Consider the following 24,636-nt stretch of genomic DNA (forward strand, 5'->3'; position numbering starts at 1 on the left):
TTGGATACACGGTGCTGCAGCTTGGCTCGGGTGCCCTCATAGCAAGCTGCTTGCTGTGGGGCACTCAACAGGAGTGAGGGGCCAGGAGCTCCAACCAGGGACCCGAAAAGAGGAGGATCCGGGCTGCCCTGTGCAAAAGTATAACATTTTTGTTATTTTAGTTGATAAAAAAAATGAGACTTTACAATCACTTTAAGTAAAAACAAACAATTAGAGAAGAGACAGACCTATCACCAATAGAAAAGCTTTGTAATGTAAAAAAACCTGTAAGACATGGGACATCTAAGATGTATGAGATTTTATCGGAATTAGAAGGACAGGGAATTGTCAGGTCACCTTGAGGCAAGGTGACAGATGCACACCGTAGGAATCAGGAGTGCACCGCAAGGTTGTGAACCCTACGGCTGACTGCTGCGGACGGGAGACAGGTCCCACCGGGGTTAGAGCATAAGATTCCCTGGGGCGCAGATTCTAAGAGCCGGCAGGTGTTCACCAGAGCCTCGAGTGGTGAGGATGGACTTGGCTGCAACTGGCTCCAGGTCGCGACCTCCAGGGTCCCCCAGCTCACACCCACAGTAGGCAACAGGAGGATAGGGATGGTGAGGGACAAAGCCAAGGTCGGGGCCACAAGCAGACTGGAATAGTCAGGGACACGCCAAAAGGTCAGGATCACAGGCAAACAGAGATAGTCAAAGAGACGCCAAAGTCGGTAACGGAACAACAGAAGAGCACATGGCAGGTAACAGGAAGCTAAACACACAAAGGAATACACAATGGTTGATCAGCACTCTTGCCTTGCAGTGCACAGGTTAATATAAGGTTCCCTGATAGGGCCTGGGGTGGAGCCATGCTTAGAGGAGAGGTTATAAAAACCACCAGGTGGAAGTGGCTGGCCTCTTAGTCTGAACACATGAGGGGAGGTAAGCAAACAGGAAGATCACTGCATAACCATGACAGGAATTCTACCTTATATAAAAAAAGGAAACGAAATATGGGTAAAAAATTAGATGAAAGGCAAATGAGAAATGTAATATATAACTATACATCAGATATAACCTCAATAGAGGCAAATTACAAGTGTATGGTGCGTTGGTACCTGACACCAGACAAAATCAATAAAGTTCAGCCAGCTAAGTCTCCATTGTATAAGCCCTTGTACACACGGTCGGAGATTCCGACAACCAAATCCGTCGGATTTTGACACACGGTCGGACAAAGTTGTCGGAAAATCCGACGTGATTGCGTTATTTTGTTAAGACGGGACTACGTTCACGCTAGTAGCCAATAGCTTTGGTGTAGGAATATGATCTGAGCATGCGTGGCACTTTGTCCGATCGGAATTCTGTACACATGATCGGAGTATGTCCGATCGGAGCATTTTGTCGGAAAATTTTACCAACAAGTTGGAAAACTTGGTCGGTCGGATACTCCGACGGAAACAGTCCGATGTAGACTACACACAGTCGGAATATCCGACAAAACGGTCCGATCGGACACATTCCGTCGGAATATCCGACCGTGTGTACAAGGGCTTAGAGGAATTGTGGACACCATTCCATATATGGTGGGATTGCCCAGAGATAAAGGACTAGGATACTGGAAAAAAATATTGGAGTACATGGAGGTGATAACAGGAGAAAGGATTCCCCAACATCCATGGAACTGTCTGTTTCATGAAACTACTAAATCAGTGAAACAATATAAAAAAACTTTGGTCCAATTCCTACTAAATGCAGCAAAAGCACTTATACCAAAAAAATGGCTCTGTATTAAGAAGTGGCTACAGCGAGTAGACCACATTGGTAATATGGAGTATTTGAGCTGCGCGGAACAGGGAAAGACTAAAATACATAGAGAAATCTGGGCAAGATGGTACAGATATAAAACGTAAGATAAATACTCACAGGATATGATAGAAACTGTTTAAAGAGGATAGTGGATGAGGACAACAGATGATGAGGGAGGGTGGGTGGGGGGTATTGGTTATTTCCTATTTTATTATGGAAGTGTTTTGTAATGTTTGATAACTTGTACTATGTATATTTAAAGGGGAGAAAATAAAAATAAAAGAGTAAATTATAAAAAAAAATAACTCTTAAGATCAGCATCCAGCAGTGCTGCGTATTTATCACTTCCTGTTTTCAGCTCTGTAAAGCACATTTTTTGGACTTTAGTGCTATGAAATTATGCAAAATACAATGGCACGAAGGGAGATAAAAGAATCAATTAACTGATTTTCACGTTTTTTATATTTTAGGAATCTGAGCTTTTAGGGCGAAAAGCAGAGCTTGAAAAGCAGCTCAGACATCAAGAACAGCATGTGGTTAATCTCAATAAGGAGCTGATGATACTACATGAAAGCATAAACACTTTAACTAAGGAACTGGAGTTTAAGGGAAAAGAGATCCTTAGAATACGTAGCGAAGCCAATCAACAAATTAGGTAAAGTTGCCTTTGTATATTATAATGTTTCTCCACCTAAACAAGAGCTGATATTTTTACAAGCTGGTATTTATTTTTTTAGCCAGCAGGAAGTCCCTATGAGCATTCCTAAAAAATATCTTTATTATCTAAACTGTTATACATGCCAAGTGCACTCTATTGACCTTATTTAAGCTGCAATATCTATTGAGCTTAGAAAAGTCATATGAGTGTGCAGTGTTTGCATTACTAAACATTTTCTGCTTGGACATTTAGACCTGCTCAGTGCTCTATGAAGGAAGATGCTGTATTAGGTCACATTATTAATCTCACTATCTATTCAGGATAAAAAAAATCTTCATCCCTGATCTGAACCTAATGTGACCATGGTTAGCTAAAGTCCACTTTGAAAAGCTCTGTCTACTGGAATGTAAAAATGAGCAAAATACTGCTAAAATCTGTATTGTTGGTAGCCATTTTAATGGCTACTGCATCATATTACATTGTAAGTAATTGGATCAAACAACATGATCTCTCACCCAGAGATAGGCCTGAATAGCTGTATCATTAAAGAAGAAATTCAGGATTTATGAAAAAAAATAATAATAATAATATTGATTTAAATTAATAAAAGAACACTTACCTGTCCAAGGATCCAGCGCCATCCTCACCCAGTGCAGTTCTTCACTGGTCTTCGGCTCCCCCGCACTGGCATGTTTACTAAGGGAAGCTGGCTGTGACAGCAGAATTCCCACTGCGCATGCGTGATCCGTGCTATGTTTTGTGAATGGTCCCGCAGCCTTCTGGGACCTGTGAACTGTTCCAAAAGGCTGCGGGCAAAGGGGGGGTGAACTTTTGCTCAGGGACAGTATTTAAAAATCGCTTGTAAAGGGTGATGTCCTGTTTTGCAGCCCTCAGCACTTCTTGCAGTCTGCAGGACAAACATCATGTCTCACTAGGACAATTTAAACATTTAGTGTGTGTATAACTTACAAAAACCCATATGGTCAATTGAATAATACTTTATTGCATTTTACACACAAGTTTTAACCCCAAGAAATTCTTCTGTATATTGGTTTATCAAATAATTATATGAACAGGTTCATCTGTGGTACAGAGTACAAGCAATTTTTTACAGTGTGTAAGCAAATATATTTCATTTCTTAACAAAAAGGGTACATGAGCAAGATTTAAACAAGAAACACGAAGAGGATATGAATGACTTAACAGCCACCCATATCAGGGAGAAGCAAGCAATTATGGCAGAATTTGCAAAGACACAAGCAATGCTCATGGAAAAAAATTCTGCAATAAATATTGCGTAAGTTTAAAAAAAACATTTTTAGAAGACACTAACCATTTTCATCAAAAATTAATTTTGTTACTAACCTTTTTTTAAACTATTATAATATTAATCTATAATATTAATCTAATCAAAGAATTGACATATATCATGATTCAAATTGTTCACATCAAAATGATTACTGTTGTCAAACTAATTGACAGTGATGTACAGTATATTAAGTGTATAATTGCTGCATATAATTTAAAAAATATACAAAATATTAAAGAACCTTGACTGAGAAAAAAAGTTTTTTCCAATGCAAAATCAGTAACAAGTCATAACATATACAGGACTATAAAAAGGTGTAAAAATGAGTAACTTCATCTGCTCTTTTAACCACTTCTGGACCGTCTCACGCCGATATAAATCGGCACTTTGAAGAGAGATATCTTTGTTATGGCAGCAGCTAGCTATCCTCTTCTTCAGTGAGCAGTCCGGTTTCCGATAAAAGTGGTCTCTGTGGTAGATTCACCACGAGATCACCATCGGCGGCAGGAGAGGGGCGCTCTCTGGTGCCCTCTGCCATCGGTATCAGCGGAGGCGATAAAGTCTGCTCCCTGGCTTGGTATGGAGACGTGTGAGGGGAATCTGACTCCCACCCATCTTCATACCATTGCAGGACAGAAGGGAAGTCAAAACAACACTTCCACCCATAGCTCTTAAAGGGAATTTTTTTTTTTAATGACTTTTAATTTTTATTTTTTTATTGCATTTTAGTGTAAATATGAGATCTGAGGTCTTTTTGATCCCAGATCTCATATTACAAGGGATGTTTACATTCCTTGTAATAGGAATAAAAGTGACACAATTTTTTTTAAAAGAACAGTGTAAAAATAAAAGGTAAAATAAATAAGGATTTTTTTTTTTAAACACGCCCCATCCTGCCAAACTAGCACGCAGAAGCCAATGCACATCTGAGCAGCTCCCGCATATGTAAACAATGTTCAAACCACACATGTGAGGTATCGCCGCGATCGGTAGAGCGAGAGCCATAGAACTCTTTTGTAGCTCAAAAAAATGCAACCTGTAGATTATTTTAAACCTCGCCTATGGAGATTTTTAAGGGTAAAAGTTTGTCACCATTCCATGAGCGGGCACTATTTTGATGTGTGACATTATCTTTCACAATACAAAAAAAAAATGGGGCTAACTTTACTGTTGTGTAATTTTTTAATTCAAAAAAGTGTAAATCTCAGAAAGAGGCTTGGTCCTTAAGTGGTTAATAACTAGCTGCTTGAGTAACACAAGGGCACCCCACACTGTGCCTTCCCGCAGTATGGGTATAGTAGGGAGGAAAGCCATAACATTCACAGCAGCTGGCATTGCGGAATCAGACTGCATAGTGTAGCACTACTGACCAGAAGAAGCCTTCTTTAACACTCCGGGGAGGATCCAGGTCCACCTACAGCTCCATCTCCCACCTGCTTGCACTTCAAGCGTGATTGGCAGCATCAGGGATTGCCCATGCCCCTGCCAGTGTACCAGAACGCATGCCCTGGCCCAAGCACTGGAAGTACATCACCTAGCTTAGCAGACATGCATCACCTGTCTGATAGTGGTCAGGAAAGCTGGACTCCTCTACTCCACGCAGGCACCAGGAAGAAGAGGAATGGATCTGTTTTAGCCATGCGCCTCTCCCCCAAAGGATCTGGGAACATTTCAGCCACAGACCATGGACAACAATCAACCTTTGTACATCTGTTGTATACGTGTATGCTCACAAACCTCATATTTTTCCTAAGCATTTAAGGTACACCTGTAACATCAGGTGATATGTAGAAATATTGATATAAATGCAAACTAGGCACAGACAACCAATGTGAATTGAGTAGCTATGGTAAAACCTTTAAAGTACCCTTCAGCTCCAGTTTGGGCAAAACGCTTATAAGTGCTGATTGCCACTTTAACCAGGCTCTTTCAGCAAACTTTTAATAAACATCTAGTAAGATGAATTTTCCTTGCATCTGGTTTAAAGTAACAGTACAAGGTTTTAATAAAGATCTTCACCTTGAAGCCCCCAAAGTATATCAATTTTGAATTTACTAAAATGCCAGAGCTGAGAAAAGCCAACTGAACATGCCAAAATTGAGGTGCCACAAGTGTGTATTTTTTAGATGTGTTGGGGGTGGTCCTTGGCAGTAATGATTAAGGATTGTCCAGAAATATTGAGCATAGGGCTACCTGTACATAATAAATGAAGGCAATTAAGTTTGATCATCCAGAATAACAAGAACCAAGAATGTATCAGCCTTGTGCAACACCTTTGACTCCACTTTATTAATAAAAATCCTTTAGAATACCCACTGAAATGTTAACATCTTTTCCATTGATAATCTAGATCAGGGATCTCCAAACTACAGCCCTCCAGCTGTTACGGAATTACAACTCCCATAAGGCGTTGTAAAACTCTGACATTCACAGACATGTCTAGGCATGATGGAAATTGTAGTTCCTGAACAACTGGAGTGCCATAGTTTGGAGACCCCTGATCTACATTATGGGATGTGGAGTCAGATCCTGTGTTAAAAATTTTTTAGAGAGCATTCTAATGGATTTTCTTATTAAAGTGGTGTCGAAAGTGTTGCACAAGGCCGGTGCGCTTTCTGTTTTTTTATTGTAGAGTAATGAAAAATTTCCAATCTGAAGAGAGCTGCAAAGCCTCCTTGACGTCATAAGAATTGGATTAGCGATTAGGATTCCCAGTCTAATACTTCACCCATATCTTTTAGCACTTGAGCACTGGTAGTGTGTTGTTATAGCTATCTTTGTATATCTATCTTTGTATATCTAGAGGACTAAAATGAATTTACTCTTTGTCACGAGGCCTTTCCAAACCAGTAATATATCTGTTTTAACAATTTTGCTTTTGTGTTTTCTCTATCTAAAGACAACCATTTTCCTGTTTTGGGTAGATGGTGACAAATTTAATCACCTACTAGCTTATTATGTATTTCAAGAACTCTGTTGAAACGATCTTGGTGTTTACGCGTTAGCAGCGCCAAAAACGAAATGGATGGAGACCACATGCCCACATCCCTAGTAGACTATGTAATAGACCAATGTTTCCTCTTGTGAGACTTTTAAAAGGCAGAAGTCTCCAAAATTGTATCAAAATATAGATTTTGGTGTTTAGGTCCTCAGCAGGAGTAGTGATATGAGAGCTCTAACAGCCATAAGGAGTGCTGTGAGGCCTACATGGTTCAATGTTGGTTTTCCAGCAACAACAGCAAACATCCTGGTAAGCATCAGAAAACAAGATTATAGTGGTAGTACACAACACTTGTGACTTGTACCTACAGGTAAGCTTATAATAAAGTTTACCTGCATGCACAAGGAATATCTCCTAAATTTGCACCATTTTGGAGATATGAAGGAAGACCAGATGAAGATGGAAGCCCTGTCAGCGGTGACAGTGCATAGCTTGAGAGCTTCATTTTAAGGCAAGTCTTTCATAATGTGCTTGTATGTGATGCTTACTAGCACATTACACTCTTAACTTGCAGGGTGAAGCTTTTTTTCTCCGACTTTACTACCACTTTAAAAGGTCTTACAGCTGAGGCTAAACACTAGCATTGTGGCCTTTGTATTACTAAAGAAACTTGGACTTGGACTTTAAAGTCAAACAGTTAAAGCTTATAGCAAACAGCTAAATGCATCTTTTAAATACATATTCTGTATGTAAATGGTTTTACCTATTAAAGGATATGGAATTTTGTACAGTTAGCCTTGCAATGGGCACACATCTGCCACACTGCACAGTTAGGTAGGTTCAGCAATCACCTCTCCACATAGAGTGTGTTCGCTGCACAAGGATTCAGTCTTATTACCTCTGTTTAGTTAGTAGAGAGGTAATCCAGTAAACTCTTAGGCTCGGTTCACATATGCTGCAACCGTCGTTCACAGCACGGGGTCGTGTGTGTCCCTGTTCACCGATTCAGGTGCGAACCAGGTCCAAATCTTTGCTTGAACTCGCACTTAAATTGGGACCAAAGACGCACAGGAGGACCCTTTTTTAAATGCAGCCATTCCAAAGCTGTGTGAACCAGTTCCATTGAGAACCGGTCACACTCTCCTGTTAAGTGAATCACATATGTGTGAACCCAGCCTTGAAGTGTTACTAAACCCACAACAGTAAAATCAGTCTATATATGCAGCACAACATGCTTGTTATACTTATCATGGAACTTAAGGGGTTAGTTCTCTGCATTGTGTAAAAAGGCTGTTTTATCCTGTATGCACAGATCCTCCCCCTCCTGCACTGTCTATCTGGGGAAGGCCAGCAAACACAGGCAGGGTAACTGACCTGCACATGCTTAGGTGTGTCTTTTATGCTGGAGAGAACATTTACTTGTTGTCAGAGCTTGCCAGGTCACATGATATTGACATCACACATGTGGGCATGTATACAGGCTGTAGTGGAAATCTCCTCCTACCTGAACTCTCAGCCCCGGAGAAATTGTGCAGTTTATCTTGTAACCGTGGTATACAGATCATCCAAAAAGGTATATAGTGGCAGTATTTTAATGTAAAAAGAAGAGTTATAAGCTGTTGGCACTGGGGGGCGGATGAACTATTTTCATATTACTGGGTTTAGTAACACTTTAAAGTGGTTGTAAACTCATCACAACCACTTTAACTTACAGGTTTAGGAGATATTTGCAGGAATATCGGCACCGATGTCTACGGTGCATGCACCGTAGATATTGGGAGCAGGTGCACTGAGCATGCTGTTTCTAATGGCGATCATGCCGTTAATGGCGGCACCGGCGTGCATGTGCGGGAGTGATGCCCGAAAGTCAATCCGGGATAGATGGGGGCGTCGGAGGAGGCGAACGAGGGCCGATGCCAGGGCTTCCATCTGAGGGAAGTAATTCATAATGAGCTAGTATGCTATGCATACTAGCTCATTATGCCTTTGCCTTGCAGGGTTTATTCATTTATTTATTTTTTTAAAAGGCTTTACTTCCTCTTTAAGTGACAGACAAAAAAGTAAAGCTAAACTATGAAGTAGTAGAATGGTTTGCTGACTGTCTACTGTCCACTAAGGCAAAGGTGTATAAATCAAAGAGTAGCTGTACAGAATTATAATTTTTTTTTCAGGTAAAACTGTAAAAATGTATATGTATTTTAACTGAGTAATACTGTTTTCCTGGATCTGGAGTTCCATCTATAGTGATGTCACAGTTGTAAATCTTGTATTTGATTCTGATGAGATTGAAGCAGTGTTATTCCCTTCATAATCTATTTCTGCTCTACTCACCTGTTGAATACTGCTCCACTTTCTTCCCAAAGAGTCCCAAAGCAAGCAGAGTGCAATGCATATTTGTTAGATACACCACTGAGATTTTTAAATGTATTATTGTGCAGTATTTTTTTGGGGGGGGGGGGAATACTACTTTACTTAAGTAGTTATGACTAAGGCCTTGTAGGCTGAAACGCATCAACTGGTTTTATCTGTGTTTATACAATGTGGTTTTTCAATAAAAAAATCTTAAGAGCAACCACTGACTATGCGGATAATATTAATGGATACTATTGCTTTATACATAGAGCCCTAACTAGTGAAATATGAGAAACTGTTATGGTACACAGTATACATAGTTTTAGCACTCCTTATTCAGTCAGTTGGTGCTTGAGGGCATATGCCATTGATATAACATTTTGGCCAAAGGCTTGTTTCGCATCTCTGCATACAAGTGCAACCATGCTGAAAAATAAGGCTTGTTAGCTTTGTAGTAAAATCTTCTATCCTATCTTAGTTTAAACCTGCATCTGGACAATTTTTGGTGTAGCACTTCCTCTAATAAAGTTAGCATGGTCTTAAAACATTCTTTGGACTCCTGTGGCATTTTCTGTAGCCAGTTGTATGGTATTGCTCCTCCACTACTATTATCTGATTTGTCAGCTGTTCCACTATTGACTTATCAATTCTTCTTCATCTATGATTTGGGATTCCGTGTCCTTACCACTGATACTTCACCACATTATCTGTCTCCTGCAAAGTACAAACTAGCGCACACTGCCATCTATCACAGATTCAGGGCCTAGCTTGAACTTTTTTTTTATCAGTAATCAGTGGTCAGGTTAGGGCCTGACTTTTTGCCAAAATCACCATAAAGGCTTTAAATGCACATGTTGTTTACATTATTGCTATGATGATGAGTACTGTTGTAACATGGTCAAAATAGAATGAGACTGAAATTGTGAATGGGAGGTGTTCTTAAAAAACATGTACCCAGAGTTCAGTAATCTTAGTTACACATCTTTGTATATAGGTACATCTAAGTGTAAAAATTGGTGCTAATTACCACCAACTTACCACCAACTTACATCTGTAATTTTTAATGTGCAAAAGCTAACTTAAAAAAAAATAAAGCATAATTATTACATCTATCAGCCATTCAAATTTCAAATTCTTTTTGATAACTTTGAGCAAAAGATTCTGTTTTTCTCCCATTTTTGTTTTCATGTGGACATTTACAAATTATGTGGAACTACAAAAAACACTTTTTCATCGGTTTGGTAAGAAAAATTGTCTTTCATAAAGGACATGGATACATGGGTTTGGATTATTTCCCAGTACATCTATGATATTGTTTTGTCCATCAGTGCACCAATCTGTGCTTTTATAAAAGGTGTGTACTGTACTGTGAATGTTCTCTTTAGCGTTCAGATTATATTAAGGATAAAACCATGCTTTTCTAAACTCAAGGTTAACAGAAATGGAGGAAAAATACCAGAACAGAGAATCCAGGCCAGAAGATCTGCAGGTCATCTCTGAATTAAAGGACATGGTTGCTGAGCGGGATCAACTTATCAAGAAACTAATTGTGAGCAATTTTAGTGTTTACTTCCTTTAACAAAACAATTTCCAAATCACTACCCCTGAGACCCATTGGCATTAACAATTCAGTGATCTTTAAATACTCTAAAGTTCATAAATTATAACTGATTTAATCAATTATTAAACAAAACGGCATTTACAAACGAACACTTTGTGCTTAAAATATTAATAGGTGAAGTGTTTGAAAGCAATTATCTGGACATGCAAAGCTGCTTGAAAGAAGCACAGTCAGAATAACCTTTTTCTTTTAACAGGAAGACAAGAAATTCTATCAACTAGAATTAGTCAACCGAGAGACCAACTTCAACAAAGTGTTTAATGCAAGTCCTAATGTTGGCGTTATCAATCCCCTAGTAAAGGTACTTACAGCAACATCATTGGATATATTAACTCCTGAATCTCTTCTAAATTTGATTGTACACATTTGAATCAATTTTTTTAACTCCTGTTTTTGCATTGATAGCCATAGATGAGACAGTGTTTTGACAAATACCACCAATGATTAAAAAAATGTATAACATTTTTACGTGCAGTCTTAAGGAGAACAATCATTTTATTTTTCCATTAGCTATTCAAGTGTATCTAAATACAAAAATATATTGCAGCTCATCAGTTCTTCGATGTCCTTAGCAGTAAAGAAAAAACTCCAGCCACACATCTGTGCTGTCTCTAAAATGGCTTCAGGGAGTCCTTTCTTTACTGTCAGTGATTGAAGGAGCCATGCCAGCACTCCCAGTGGTGGATGCTTGGGATCCCCCCCCCCCCCCCCCGTTCCACTGAGCTTGAGCGGTACAAAAAGCAGTCCAGGGTCGCCCTTAGATGTATTTGTTTTATTTATTTTTACATTTTTTTTCCTTTTTTTTATATGGTAATCCTCCAAAGAACACCTTTTTGTTCTTGAGTGGTTATGCTCGCTTACTCCACTGTATCTGTGGAGGGAGCCAGGCTGGACTTCAAATATGTCTGCCTTTGTTCATCTCCATTACATTTTATTTATCCCCATAACATTAAGCTTTAACTTCAGCTTACAGGATGTAACAAGGGCACTATATTTTGGCAAGACAAACAGCTATTTTCTGTACTTGCTGAAAATGTGAAAAATTAAACCTACTCTAGCCCCCCCCCCCCATTTCAGGACTAGTAGGCTGCAATATATTACATTATTGTCCATGGCTTCCTGGGTTCAGATATTTTTTACCCTTTGACAAACAAGTTTGTCAAACTTGTAATGCCCCATACACACTATAATACCTTTTCCTTCAGGTTTACCAAAACCATGAAGTGCAAGGGCCTGCCTGATTGCATACACAAAAGTTCTGACGTCACTTTCTAGTTATGACAGACTTCCAAACTAATGGACTTGCCCCCACAGGAACTGACTAAAGTCAATTCGAAAGTCTGTTCGCTTTGAACGTGATGACGTACGGCGGGACTAGAAAAGTAAGTTCAATAGCTAGTAGCCAATAGCTGCCCTTGCGTCGTATTTGGTCTGTTAGACCAGTATACAGACAAACGGTTTTCCCGATAAGAATTGAATCCGTCGGACAGATTTGAAACATGTTCTATTTCTAGGTGCGTCAGATTTTTTTAAAGAAAGACGATTGGACTACCCCACACACTATCAGATGGAATGATTCCATCGGACCTAGTCTGCCAGAAAGTCCGATTGTGTGTACGCGGCATAAGGCTTCATGCACACTGGCTTATTGTAAATGCTGTTTCTCCTGATAGGAGAAAATTAACGTTAAAAAATCACCTATTGTGCATTTTTTCTAACCAGTTTAGGCGAGTATAGCAGAATTTTATGTTTGGGAGTTTTTTTTTCTGCCCATTGAAATTAATAAATGCTGACATGCTAAAGTGCATTTAGACCCATTTAGGAGCATTTTTGTATGTCCAAAATCTCCTCTCATGAATGTGATTTTTCTACATTCAGGAGAGGAGCTTTGGCTGCCTTAAACTCTGCTGCTTCTCAACTCTATTAAAAGCCTATGTATGTAAAGGAAAATCCACTTTGCACTACAAGTGCACTTGGAAGTAAAGTCGCTGTAGATCCGAGGGGGCAATAAAAATAAAAAACAGCATTTTAGCTTGCACATGATTGGATGATAAAATCAGCAGAGCTTCCACTCATTTCAGATCTACCCCTTAGATTTAGAGCGACTGCACTTCCAAATGCACTTTCAGTGCTAAGTGGATTTGCCTTTCGTAAATAACCTAAATAAGCTTTTCTTGAGTTGAGTTCAGGGGCTTTGGCAAAAAAACACCAAAAGCTCCTAAACGTGAGTAAAGGAGCAGCAGTGTGCATGAGACCTAACAATTAAATACATTTTGTATAGAGTCACACGTTAACCTAACTGAAGCGAATCTGAAGACAATATATATTATGTAAATACAGTTTAGTAAAAATAGACTGTGCACCAGACAGCTTTTAGTAACTATAACCGTAGCTAAAATGTGTTTTAATAAGCAAAGAGGCAGTATGGACACCTGAGAGCAATAAGTGTCTATACTTCTAAGTAACTAAGCCTTTGCCTCCAATTAGTTGCATCCGGAACTGCTAACGAATTCCTTCCTAATAAGTTAAGTACCCAGTTGGGGGATCCGTGAACTAAACATTGGTGTAATTTGTCTCTTTCAACTCTCTCTCAAAATAATAATGTAATGTAACATTTTAATTTCATGCAACCTTTCAATCACCAAGGTACAATATATTCTACTCTGTTTTGTACTCTTTTTAAAGATACCGTATATATGGGCAGATCTAGCATGTAATTAAAATCTTTACATTCTCCTGTTTACTGCCATGTACCTAAACCTGAAACAACTTATGCTACAGGTTTAATCGGTGCTTCTGCCCTATAAAAATACAAGTACACCTATATATACAAACAAATACCATTTTAGATCATTTAGTAAAAGCTGATTTCCAAAAATGTATGCTTTTATTTTTTATAAAGCTAAAGAGATCTAGTTGTTGTTCAGAAATGGTTAACAGCTTTACAGGAAACAACAATTAGAGATCATTTATGTTGCATATAAACCTGTTTTCCAGTTTTGCTAAATTACTGTAACATATGCATAACAACTGAACAGGACAGAGAAGTATCTGAATAAAACTATATGTTTTTCATGGTTGTTGCTTCAAAACTATGGAAAAGTAACCAAGAAAACCAGCAGCGACAACCGACAGAACGTTCTCTGTTTCTATACAGTGCATAACAAGCACTCTGTTTGGCCCAAATCAAGCAATGCAATGCATGGCGGCTATGTGAACTATTTGCAGCCCTGGGCATTGATCCTTGAGGGAGTAGCTTACATTTCCAGCTAGTAGGTGAAGCATCTGGCTTCTTTTCAGATGTTCAACAGACTAATCTTTAACAATTTGCTGATAAAGCTTCTAATATACAAAGTAAAATTTCTTAAACTACTCCCAATTCTCTGCATGTACAAACTTTCAATTGCAGAGAGACAGTGTAAAAGGAACCAAGCTTCTGCTGTGCTCTCTCTTTAAAAAGCTATAATGTTCTGTGACATCAGTTTCATGGGTGACCCCTATATTATATGTGTATTTCCAAAATAAATATGTTATAAGCATAATTAAAAACATAAAACATCAGTTTCTAAGTTTTCAAATGGGGGAATAGAACAGGAGGCAGAAAGTGTACTGATTGATGAAGATTTTAATGCATATTGCAAATATCAGATTTGAAGGACAAGGTTACTTTTTTTTGCATGTTTTAAGTAATGCAATGGTAACATTAAAGCTCTTACTGTTTGCCCCGTTACCTATTTAACAATGGCTCCATAACATAATTGCTTCCTGTATGGGCTTTCCTTATGGCATCCTTGTTTAAAGAAAGTGCCATTAGAGTTCCCCAGGACTGACTATAACAGTGTGACCAGAAAGCTACTGTATTTCTCTCTGGTTTATTACAAGGAGATTGGAGCCATGGTTACCTAGCATAATGGGGCAGATAACTGAAGCTATAAAAACATCAGTTTGAATATGCCAAGAAGATAAAATGGCAAAAGGCATTTCCCCATGCTACGCCCTGGACCCCCAAAAGAGGTTAGTAGCTTTGTGCCAAAATGTAACTATTTAACATAATGTGTTTTGATGTAAGGCCTACGTTAAGAGTATAGTCCACCCAAAACTGATCATTTGGTCATGGGTTAGCAGTGAAGTACCAAGTACTGGTCTACATATCCACTTATTGTAATTGTTACACTGTAGCAAAGTAAATTTATTCAACAGAGAGATTGTTGACCTTTCATAACTGCTATGGCAGATGGGTGGACCTTGAAACCCGTTGTAGAGGTATCGCCACCAGAGATATAGACTTGTTAATAGATGGATTAACCTGCCAGTTACTTCCTAACTTCCTAAAATAGAATGCTTTTAAGTTAAATTACTTTGAAAAAAAAAGGACAAAAATGGCCTAATGCTGCCTGTAAGCTTGTACGTTATTTCATAAGCACATACACATTGAGTTGACTACAGTGTAGTTTAAAATGCCTTACTTGTTTTCAAAACAGCAAAAGAAGAAGAATGATAAGTCTGCAAATAGGTTTGTGAGTTCCCCTAACCTAAGTGCAGTGGAGACTGCCGTAATGGGAAACGGACACCCTACACGCCTGGAGCCCATTCCAAATTCACCCATCCACGATATTGAGTTCAACAGCAGCAAGCCTCTGCCACAGCCTGTACCACCCAAAGAGGCCAAGACCTTTTTGAGGTGAGCACTGCCTCGCCAGCCCAACTGTCACTGGTCATGAGAGTGCCGAACTGCAGCTATAGCCTTGATTTATTTTATATGGCTTCTGCAACCTCTTTATAGTGCTCCTTTTTTTTGAGCATGTACTGTACTCTTGTCAGTGTTTGCTAAGCGCATTTTATAGACTGTGGGCTGTGTTGCATTTTGTCATCCTTCTGTGTCAATTTTTTTTTGTGCTCTTGCAATGCCTTTGCATGCTTGTATACATATTTATTTGAAACCATTTTATATGCACGTTACTGGTGTTGAGAGTTTTCTTTCCTATATTATCTAGTTTTTAAAATGCCTGTCATGTAAATTACCTTTCCACATGTCCTACATAAAACTGTAGCTGTGTTTTATTTTTTTTCTGCCTTAAACACAAACTAATGTCTTTGCTAGCTTATTCTGGAAGTGAATGAAAGACATTTTCACTTATTTATTATGTGAATGCTTGAACACCCTCTAGTGATACACATGTAACTCATATATTTTTTATTTTAAAATGCTTCAAAAAAGTTTCAGATATAAAATATTACATTTGGAGGTATACAAAAAAAATGAAGAAAAATGAAGTGGTATAAAATAGATATGTGTGGATATATATATATATATATATATATATATATATATTTCAGTTTACCATTTCTTAGATGTCGTGGCTGCATTCGTTTCCTTTCTTTGGGTTTTTTCCTTTTATTTCATTTGTTGAGTCAGTAAGTATGTTATTTTGCAACTTCCAGAAAAAGTGATAGAGGGTTAACACCAACTTTTTACCACCGACCAGGTTGCTTACAATGATCCGCTTTTATTCATTTATGGTAAACCTTGATCCCAAAAGGAAGACACAATGTTTTTATTGTAACTGCTTATAAAATGTTAGAAATTGGAAAGTGGCCAGATTGAAATAAATTTACGTTCAAGCACTTGATGTGCTTAGATCTGTAAGGTGCGTTTAGACATTTTACATGCATCAAGTGCTTTTATTGTCAAAACGCTGCTGCTCCTTGATGAGCTAGCGGTAGGGTTTTTTCGGCCTCTATTAGGTCACATGGAGGGGCGTTTAGAGGCAGAAAAAAACAGATACCCCTAAAAGCTGCAATTTTCACGCTCAGTGTGCATGAGGCCTTTTCTGCTATTGTATCTAACGCCGTCCTCTCCCAAGACTGACAATGCTGCTATACAAAGGTGTCTATTGCTCCTCCAATAAAGTGGAGACACTCTAAGCCCCTGTACACACAGTCGGAAATTCTGAGGGAAAATGTCCGATCGGACAGTGTTGTCGGATAATCCGGCCGTGTGTGGGCTCCATCGGACTTTTTATGTCGGATTGTTTGACCAACAAAGTTTCCGACAACATGATCCGATCGGACTTTGTCCGATCGTTTGTAGAGAATTCCGATTGGACAAAGTGCCACGCATTCTCAGATCAAATTACGAGACCAAAGCTATTGGCTATTAGCCTGAACGTAGTCCCGTCGTAACGAACGAACGTCATCATGTTCCGAACGATCGGATTTTCCGACAACTTTGTCCGACCGTGTGTATGCAACACCAGTTTTGGACAAAATCCGTCGGAAAAAATCAGACGGATTTTGTAGTCGGAATGTCCGACCGTGTGTACAAGGGCTAAGACAGGAAGTATGTTACTGACTAGATAACCAGGTGAAAATAAAGGATAAAAAATAAAACTAATGAAGCCAACACATTTAAGGATTTTAAGCTGCAAATTATTTAATTTTTGTTCTTGGATTTACTAGCACTTAAAGTGGAATTTAACTATGCATTTTTTTTTAAATTAGCTCTCATAAGCTGTTAGCCATAATGTGCTAGTATGCACAGCAAATTAGCACATTATGGCAGTGTACTTCTAAAATGATCCCTTCCAGCACTGCGCTGTTTTAGGATGTTCCGCCACTTGATTAGCTATGCTATGATGACAACACTCATGTGCGTGCATGGGAATCACATCATAACAGCACAGAGTGGTGCCGTAAATGTATACTTAGCTGGGTTGCATGGCTCAGTGTAAATTAATGCTAATGGGCAGTGAGAAACAGTTATGCCTTGTACACACGGTTGGACATTCTGACCACAAAATCCATCTAATTTTTTCTTTTGGATTTTGGCCGAAACATGTGTTGCATACACACGGTTGGACAAAGTTGTCGGAAAATCCGATTGTTCGGAACGAGGTGACATTCGTTGCGTACGACAGGACAATGTAGAGGCTAGTATCCAATAGCTTTGGTCTTGTAATTTAATCTGAGCATACGTGACACTTTGTCCGTCGGAATTCTCTACAAACGATCAGAAAAAGTCTGATTGGATTTTGTTGTCGGAAAATTTTAGATCCAGCTCTCAAACTTTTTCAGTCGGAATTTCCGATGGAAAGAGCCCACACACGATTGGATTTTCTGACTACATAATCCAATCGGACCTTTCCCGTCACAATGTCTGACCGTGTGTACAGGGCATTATGTCAGAAGAGACCAGTAGGTAGGGTTGCCTCCTTTTCTTCAAGCCAAACTCGAACACTTTAGCGGCGCACGGCATGTTTTTTATTTCTTAGTATACATTATAAGATTTGAAAGACCTGGGACACTTTCGGGTGCCCCAAGGAGAGTAGTAATGCAACTTAGTGTGGCACAGTGAACAGTGAGTGTGGACAAATTGTGGCACCATTCACACCTAGGAGAAACAGAATTGCGGGATGCAGAACTTCCTTTGGCCGACAGGCGTCCCGCGATTCTGTTTACGTGAGTTTGCTGCGATTTGTCAGGAGACAATCATGGAAAAATTGCACCAAACATGGGGTACCATTGAATGTAACGGGATCACAAGCTCAGCCTGCGATTAGCAGTGATTCAGGTATCGTGGGCAGATTCGCAGTGATTCCGCCCATGTTCAGGAATGGAGCCTGTGCGTCTTATGCATAGAATGCAGGAGACATGAGTGTGTAATGCATATTAGGAGTCATAAGTATACAAAACAAAAAGAGTGCAGGAGTCAGGGGTGTGTAAATCACAGAATGCAAAATTCCCTTCACGAGCAATACTTACCCCCACTTTACCCTTACATCAAAAATCCCCACTCCCTCTCCTACAAAAAAATCCAGCACTAATCTTTATGTTCACCCTCCACCTCCCACCAGCAGAAATCAATTCTCCCCCTCCAAGAACAACCCCCCCCCCCCGAAACAAATCTTTGTCCCCCTCCACCATACCTAAAATCCCCAGCACTTTACCAACCCCCTCCTAGTCCAAATCATCTTCTACTACCAGCACAAATCCTCCTTCCTCCCAATACCCCCTAGGGGGTACCACCAGGCCTCCTGTAGGGGGCCCCAGCAGATAGGGGGACTCAGACAGCAGTGGGATCGGTGGGGCGGGGGGACAATTACAGAGGAGACAGTGGAAATAGTGAATGGTCAGCAAATAAATGATTTGTTTTTTTAAATATGCCTCTTGGTAAAACTTTTTAATATATAAATCCAATAACATGAAAAGAAACTAATTATAATGCATATATTTTTTGCAATAAATTTTTCTTTAAAAATACAGGAAAGAATACTGAATACACCATATACATGGTTTGGTTGTGTTTATTCCAACAGTACATATATTTCTGAGCATGAATATAAATGTTTCCTTAATAAATATTTTGCATGCTGCACATGATAAAGTCCTCCAATGAATTGTCCATGTGTGCTTCTTTATATACAATGAGATGTTGTATAGTAAACTTCTGTTTAGTGGACCTTCAGTAATAACATGCAGTTTCTCCCTATGTAACACAGTACAGTTGGACATGTAAATGAGCACTTCCATTCAACCCCACATTAATCTACTTATTTGTTGTTTCAAGTCTGTTATAAATAATAACTGCATGACACAGCCAGGTAATATCAGTGAACTGAATGTCCCTAGTCTGATACTTTAATGTGTTTTGTGCTTACCAGATGAGAAGTATACAGTGCTTGTTCAGCACATTCCTGTGGAACGTGGCTCTGGTAATAATACTTCTCACAAGTGATTGTTCTAATTAAAAGGAGACTAAAAGAGGGGGTTCAAAAAAGACCAAAGGCAAATCGGACAAATAACCCATTACATATTTTCATTTTTATCAAATGTAAAGGAATTTCCTGACCTATGGTAGCCTGTGCTGCTGATGTATTGCAATGTAGTGGATGCGCAGAGGTGCCACACAAGGACAATCTAAAGGAAAAGAAGCAGTATGGATTTTGGCTTGCTCTTTGTGCTTGCAGGTTGTGACTAAGTCTGCCTTCTTGCAGCTCCTGTGTGCCATATGTATATCTTGTATACTTTATAATGTTTTGTTTCCTTTTCTCTCTGGGATTTAGCCCTCCCCAGAATGAGACTTCACCGGTGGCATCACCAGACCCGCAACGCCAGGAATGGTTTGCTCGATACTTCACTTTTTAAGAGACTGTATTTGATTCTTTCTCTCTTTCTATTGTGGCACAGCTTTGATGTGGACTGTTAGTACAAGCATGACCTTTGACAAATCCTTATGTGACCAAGCTTTGCCGTAAATACTGTCTGTTAAACACTGTGAGCGAGAGTCCTTGTCGAAAATTGGAATTGCACTGTCCAACAACACTGTATTTTAATTTCTTTTCAATCTGTGGTAATCTCATTATAATTTTTATTGTGCTATGTTTCCAGACTTTGAAAAACCTAATTTTGTAAGATAACTGTGCTACCTCCTTTCCCCGTTTAAGTTTTTTTTTTGTTTTTTTTTGCCAGCATAATTCACCATATACCTGTATCAGTGCTGGAGTGATCAGTTACATTACATTGCACTGACTGTAATTAATTGCCTTCTCAAAGGATCTAGCCACAAGGTGAAAGTGTTTAGTTTTATTTCAGTTTTAACAAGTTTCATAGTTTGACACCAGAAAATAACAATGTGCCTGGAGTCAGATTCTCAGCTTCTGATTGGTATGTATATACTATGTATGGCAATTGTATTCCTCTTGTAACAACCTCAAACCCTGAATCCCGTGTGTTATTTCCTATGGAAGTCACTCTTATTATATATACATATATATATAAATATATAAATATTTTTCTTATAAGAATTTATGTTTGAGATTGTTTTTTAGATAGTGTCTTTGTCTTTCTTCAACGTCTTATTTTTGAGTACATTTTCTTACACACCTATAACACAGCATGGATCTTGAATTAGGCAAAGCAACAGAATTTTTTGTTAACCAATCTCTTCACCCCATCCGTCTGTTTTTAGGGGATATGATCGGAATGGATGCCGGCGGGTGTAAACAGACACATGTCCGTTTACCCTCACTGCTCCATAGAGGGCAAAGGATGGTTCAATCAGGTCTGCCTAAAAAAACTGACAGGTTTGTCAGTAGTTCTGCAATGGCAGTGAGTTGGAGTTGAGAGTCAACCCCCATTTAAGTTTTGTATGTTATGATGTTGAATGCTTAAAAAATGGCGCCGCCTAGTCATTGTATCATGAAAGGAGCTCAATCGCTACCTGAAGAAACCTATTATTTGGCCAGGGTTCTGACGGAGTGATGAGAAAGATGAGCATAAGTCAAATTCCAAAAAAGTTGGGATGCTTTGTAAAACCTACATAAAAACAGAATGCAATGATTTACAAATTTCAGGAAATCCATATTTTATTCACATAAGAAAACATCAAAAACATGTTTAAACTGACCAAATTGGTTTTTTAAGAATAAAAGTATGTGATTTTGAAGTTGATGGCAGCAACACATGACAAGTGGTACTAAGAAGGAAAAGCCGGAAGAACATTTTGCAACTAATTAGGTTAATTGGCAATATCTCAGAAGTAAAGATGGGCAGATGTTCACCAATTTGATAAAAGCTGCACCTAAAGTGTTGAACAATTCCAGAAAATATTCCTCAACCTAAATTTGCAAAGACTTTAAATATATCATCACCTATAGTACATAATATGAAAAGATTCCAAGAATCTAGAGCAATATCTGTGTGTAAAGGACATGGCCAAAATGCAATATTGGATTTTCCTGATCTTAGGACCCTCAGAAGGTACTGCATTAACTTTTTCAGATCCGCGCTATAGCCAAATGACGGCTACAGCACGGACCTACTTTGCCCCTGCAGGGCGTACGCGGCGCGCTCTGTGATCAACAAGTGATACTCGGCTGATCACAGATCGTAGTAAGGGGTTGATCCTGACCCCTTACCACGTGATCAGCTGTCAGCCAATCACAGCTGATCATGTGATGTAAACAGAGCCGTTAATCAGCTATTTTTTCTCCTCGTGCCGATAAAAAAAGATCACAGACGGCTCTCAGAGGGACATCAGTCCCGATCAAGGAGAGCTCCCGCCAGCTCATATGTGCCCACCTGTGCCACCTGCCAGAGCCACCTACCAGTGCACAACAGTGCCACCTACCAGTGCCCACCAGCACCACCTACCAGTGCCCACAGTGCCACCTATCAGTGTCGCCAATCAGTGCCTCATCAACAGTGCTGCCCATCAATGTCACCTACCAGTGCCCATCAGTGTTACCTACCAGTGCCACCAATCATGGCCATCTATCAGTGATACCTATCAGTAACACCTATCAGTGCCCATCAGGGCCCAACAGTAACATCTTATCAGTGGCCATCAGTGCCACTTTATCTGTGCCCATCAGTGCTGTCTTATCTGTGCCTATCAGTGCTGCCTTATCTGTGCCTATCAGTGCCCATCAGTGCAGCCTCTCAGTGCCCACCAGTCGCATGCGCGCCGCCGGCAGCAAGCTCACGTGCCAGTCGGAACCCCCGTGAGTCCGGTCGCGGGTCCCGCGGACTCGATCGCCGCAGCGATACCCGCGATCGTCTACTTTTTGATAGATAAAAAGTGCATTTTATATACATTGATATAGATCAGACCTAAATGAGGGACAAATAAGGAGGAATGAGGGACAGAGGGACATTGCTCCAAATTAGGGACAGTCCCTCGAAATCAGGGACAGTTGGGAGGTATGCAGGTGTGCTCAGTTGAGAAAACCCCTCCTACTTTTTTCCCCTCCTGGGATGTATGACATAATTTCCCTAATCAAGAAACCAGGAAGTAACTGAAAAAATGTAAATAAAAAAGTTTAAAACCAGTAAATATGATATACTTTCCTATTTATTTACTAATGCTAGCAGCATGAGGATTACAAATAGTCAATGTTGATTGGGAGAGTGAAGTTCCACTTTAAGGAGTCAGATGTATCAAATATAGCCTTGAAATCAAAAGACACATAATGTAAAGATCAGTGCAGAACGGAAAAAGATCGGTGGTGCTCATCACATGTACTTACTGTAGTATCACAGATCTTTTTGCCTGTGTTTTCGCCTCAGCGGTGTACTTCTTCCATGCCTTGTGGCTGTGTTCTCTGATACAAATATTTTGGTCCCAAATATGCAACTTCTTGAGTTAGCACTAGGTCTCCTGGATGTCCACTGTCTTTGCCTCTTGGGGTTGGTGGAGGATCTCCTGGTTAGCTTCCATACTAAAAGACTGATACGTATTCTCTGTTTCTATGCTAAAAAGATTATTTTAATTACATAGAAAAGATCTTTCTTGCCCACCCTTTTAGAATGGAAACAACGGATTAATGCTGCCCTTCCACTATATCAACTCACCTATACCAATAGGAGTGCACCAAAACGTTTTAATAAAATATGGAGCACGTGGACCAGGCCAGGCCATTTTTTGTGATACGGCACAGTGTCGCTTTAACTGACAATTATGTGGTCATGCTATGCTGTACCCAAATAAAATTGATGTTCTTTTTTTCCCACAAACAGAGCTTTCTTTTGGTGGTATTTTGTCGCCTCTGCGCTTTTTATTTTTTGCGTTATATACAAAAAAAGACAGACAATTAAAAAAAAAAAAAACATTTTGAAAAAAAAAATTTTTTTTTACTTTCTGCTATAATACATATGCAAAAGAAAAAGGGTGGTGGTTGTGGGACAACAGGCCCAACTCTGGCACCAACACCCTCTTCACTGCTATTGGCAGAGCTGCAGCTGAGAGGAGAGGCACAGCTGTAGTGAGAAAAAGACAGATGGAGGTGAAGGCAACTGAGCGGTGGCCTGAGGAAGGACAGAGGCAGACAGCTGAGCAGCATGTCGGGGTCCTAACAATCACACCTACAACTTCTCTATGCATTGTTTTTATAAGCACAGACTACATTTTATGCTTTACCCGCCCCTTATGCCCAGTATGCCACAGGAGCAAACTAAAGCCCAATACACACTTTCAGATTTATCTTTGGATTTACAAAACCATGTAGTAGAAGGGCCTGCCTGATTGCATACAAATTGAAACTCCTAAGGTTTGACCTCATATTATATGGTTTTGGTAAATCTGAAGGAAAAACTCAGCAGAAAGACTGATAGTGTGTATGGAGGTTTAGAAGAAAAAAAAGGAATTGATCATTTCTTTTTTCATGAGCTGAATATTTTTGCTTTCCTTATAAGATTTGTCAATAAGTGAGGACTTGAAAAAATAGGTTTAATGACATGACAGACAATGATTTGATGTGTTTATTTTTTTTACGTGCTTGGAAGGTTTTTTAATTGATAAAAACTATTTATTTTATTTTTTTCTTAAGTATTTTTGTTATACATTTCACAAGTGCCAAAAATTTTCACACACTACTGCCTATATGTTTTTGTTTAATGTTTAAAACATTAAAGAGGAAGTAAACCCTGATGGGTTTACTTCCTCTTTGTCTCCCTGCAAAGGTAAAGCATAATGGGCTACTATGCATCGCATAGTAGCCCATTACGTGTCACTTACCTGACACAGGAGCCAGCGAAGTCACCGCTGTCCCCTGTAGTCTGGAGCATACATCTTCTTCCGGGTATCCCTGCTCCTACCACTCACAGCGCCGGAGCAGCGATGACGTCACTCCCGGGCATGCGCGCAGGAGCGGCCACTAACGGCATATTGCCGTTAGCAGCAGCATGCTGCTAAAGGCGATAGTATGCCTGCATGCCGCTGTCTACGGCGCATGCGCCTTAGACAGCTGTCACTGTCTTTTAGTAAATATCTCCTAAACCGTGTAGGTTTAGGAGATATTTCTTGGACCTACAGGTAAGCCTTAATCTAGGCTTACCTGTAGGTCAAAGTGCTTTGTAAGGGTTTACAGCCCCTTTAACATTCCCCTAATCACTATAAAGAGACAACACAGTAAAGGCAGTATACCTTGTAAAAAAGCTCTAGAGCAAGTGCGCCTGCAAAGTCTATTTGCC

At 39.6% G+C, this 24,636-nt stretch overlaps 1 protein-coding gene across 6 annotated transcripts in view; it reads left to right on the forward strand.

Annotated features, from left to right (window-relative positions):
• The window catches only part of FAM184A (family with sequence similarity 184 member A), a 300,376-nt gene extending 279,905 nt beyond the window's left edge, over positions 1 to 20,471 (forward strand). For 2 of the 6 annotated variants that reach the window (XM_077487031.1, XM_077487032.1), the window contains 6 exons: positions 2,258 to 2,442; positions 3,596 to 3,742; positions 10,479 to 10,596; positions 10,865 to 10,969; positions 15,150 to 15,349; positions 19,731 to 20,471. In XM_077487031.1, coding sequence (XP_077343157.1) covers positions 2,258 to 2,442; positions 3,596 to 3,742; positions 10,479 to 10,596; positions 10,865 to 10,969; positions 15,150 to 15,349; positions 19,731 to 19,812 — 837 coding nt within the window. In that variant the 3' untranslated portion in view covers positions 19,813 to 20,471. Of the gene's footprint in view, positions 1 to 2,257; positions 2,443 to 3,595; positions 3,743 to 10,478; positions 10,597 to 10,864; positions 10,970 to 15,149; positions 15,350 to 19,328 lie in introns of all 6 variants that reach the window. The other 4 variants (XM_077487033.1, XM_077487034.1, XM_077487035.1 and 1 more) reach the window with 3 other exon arrangements.
• The last annotated feature ends 4,165 nt before the right edge of the window (positions 20,472 to 24,636 follow it).

This window comes from Lithobates pipiens, unplaced genomic scaffold, assembly GCF_037356315.1.
Source record: "Lithobates pipiens isolate NorthernLeopardFrog02 unplaced genomic scaffold, aLitPip1_a1.2 Scaffold_18, whole genome shotgun sequence".
In the NCBI taxonomy this organism is placed as follows: domain Eukaryota; kingdom Metazoa; phylum Chordata; class Amphibia; order Anura; family Ranidae; genus Lithobates; species Lithobates pipiens.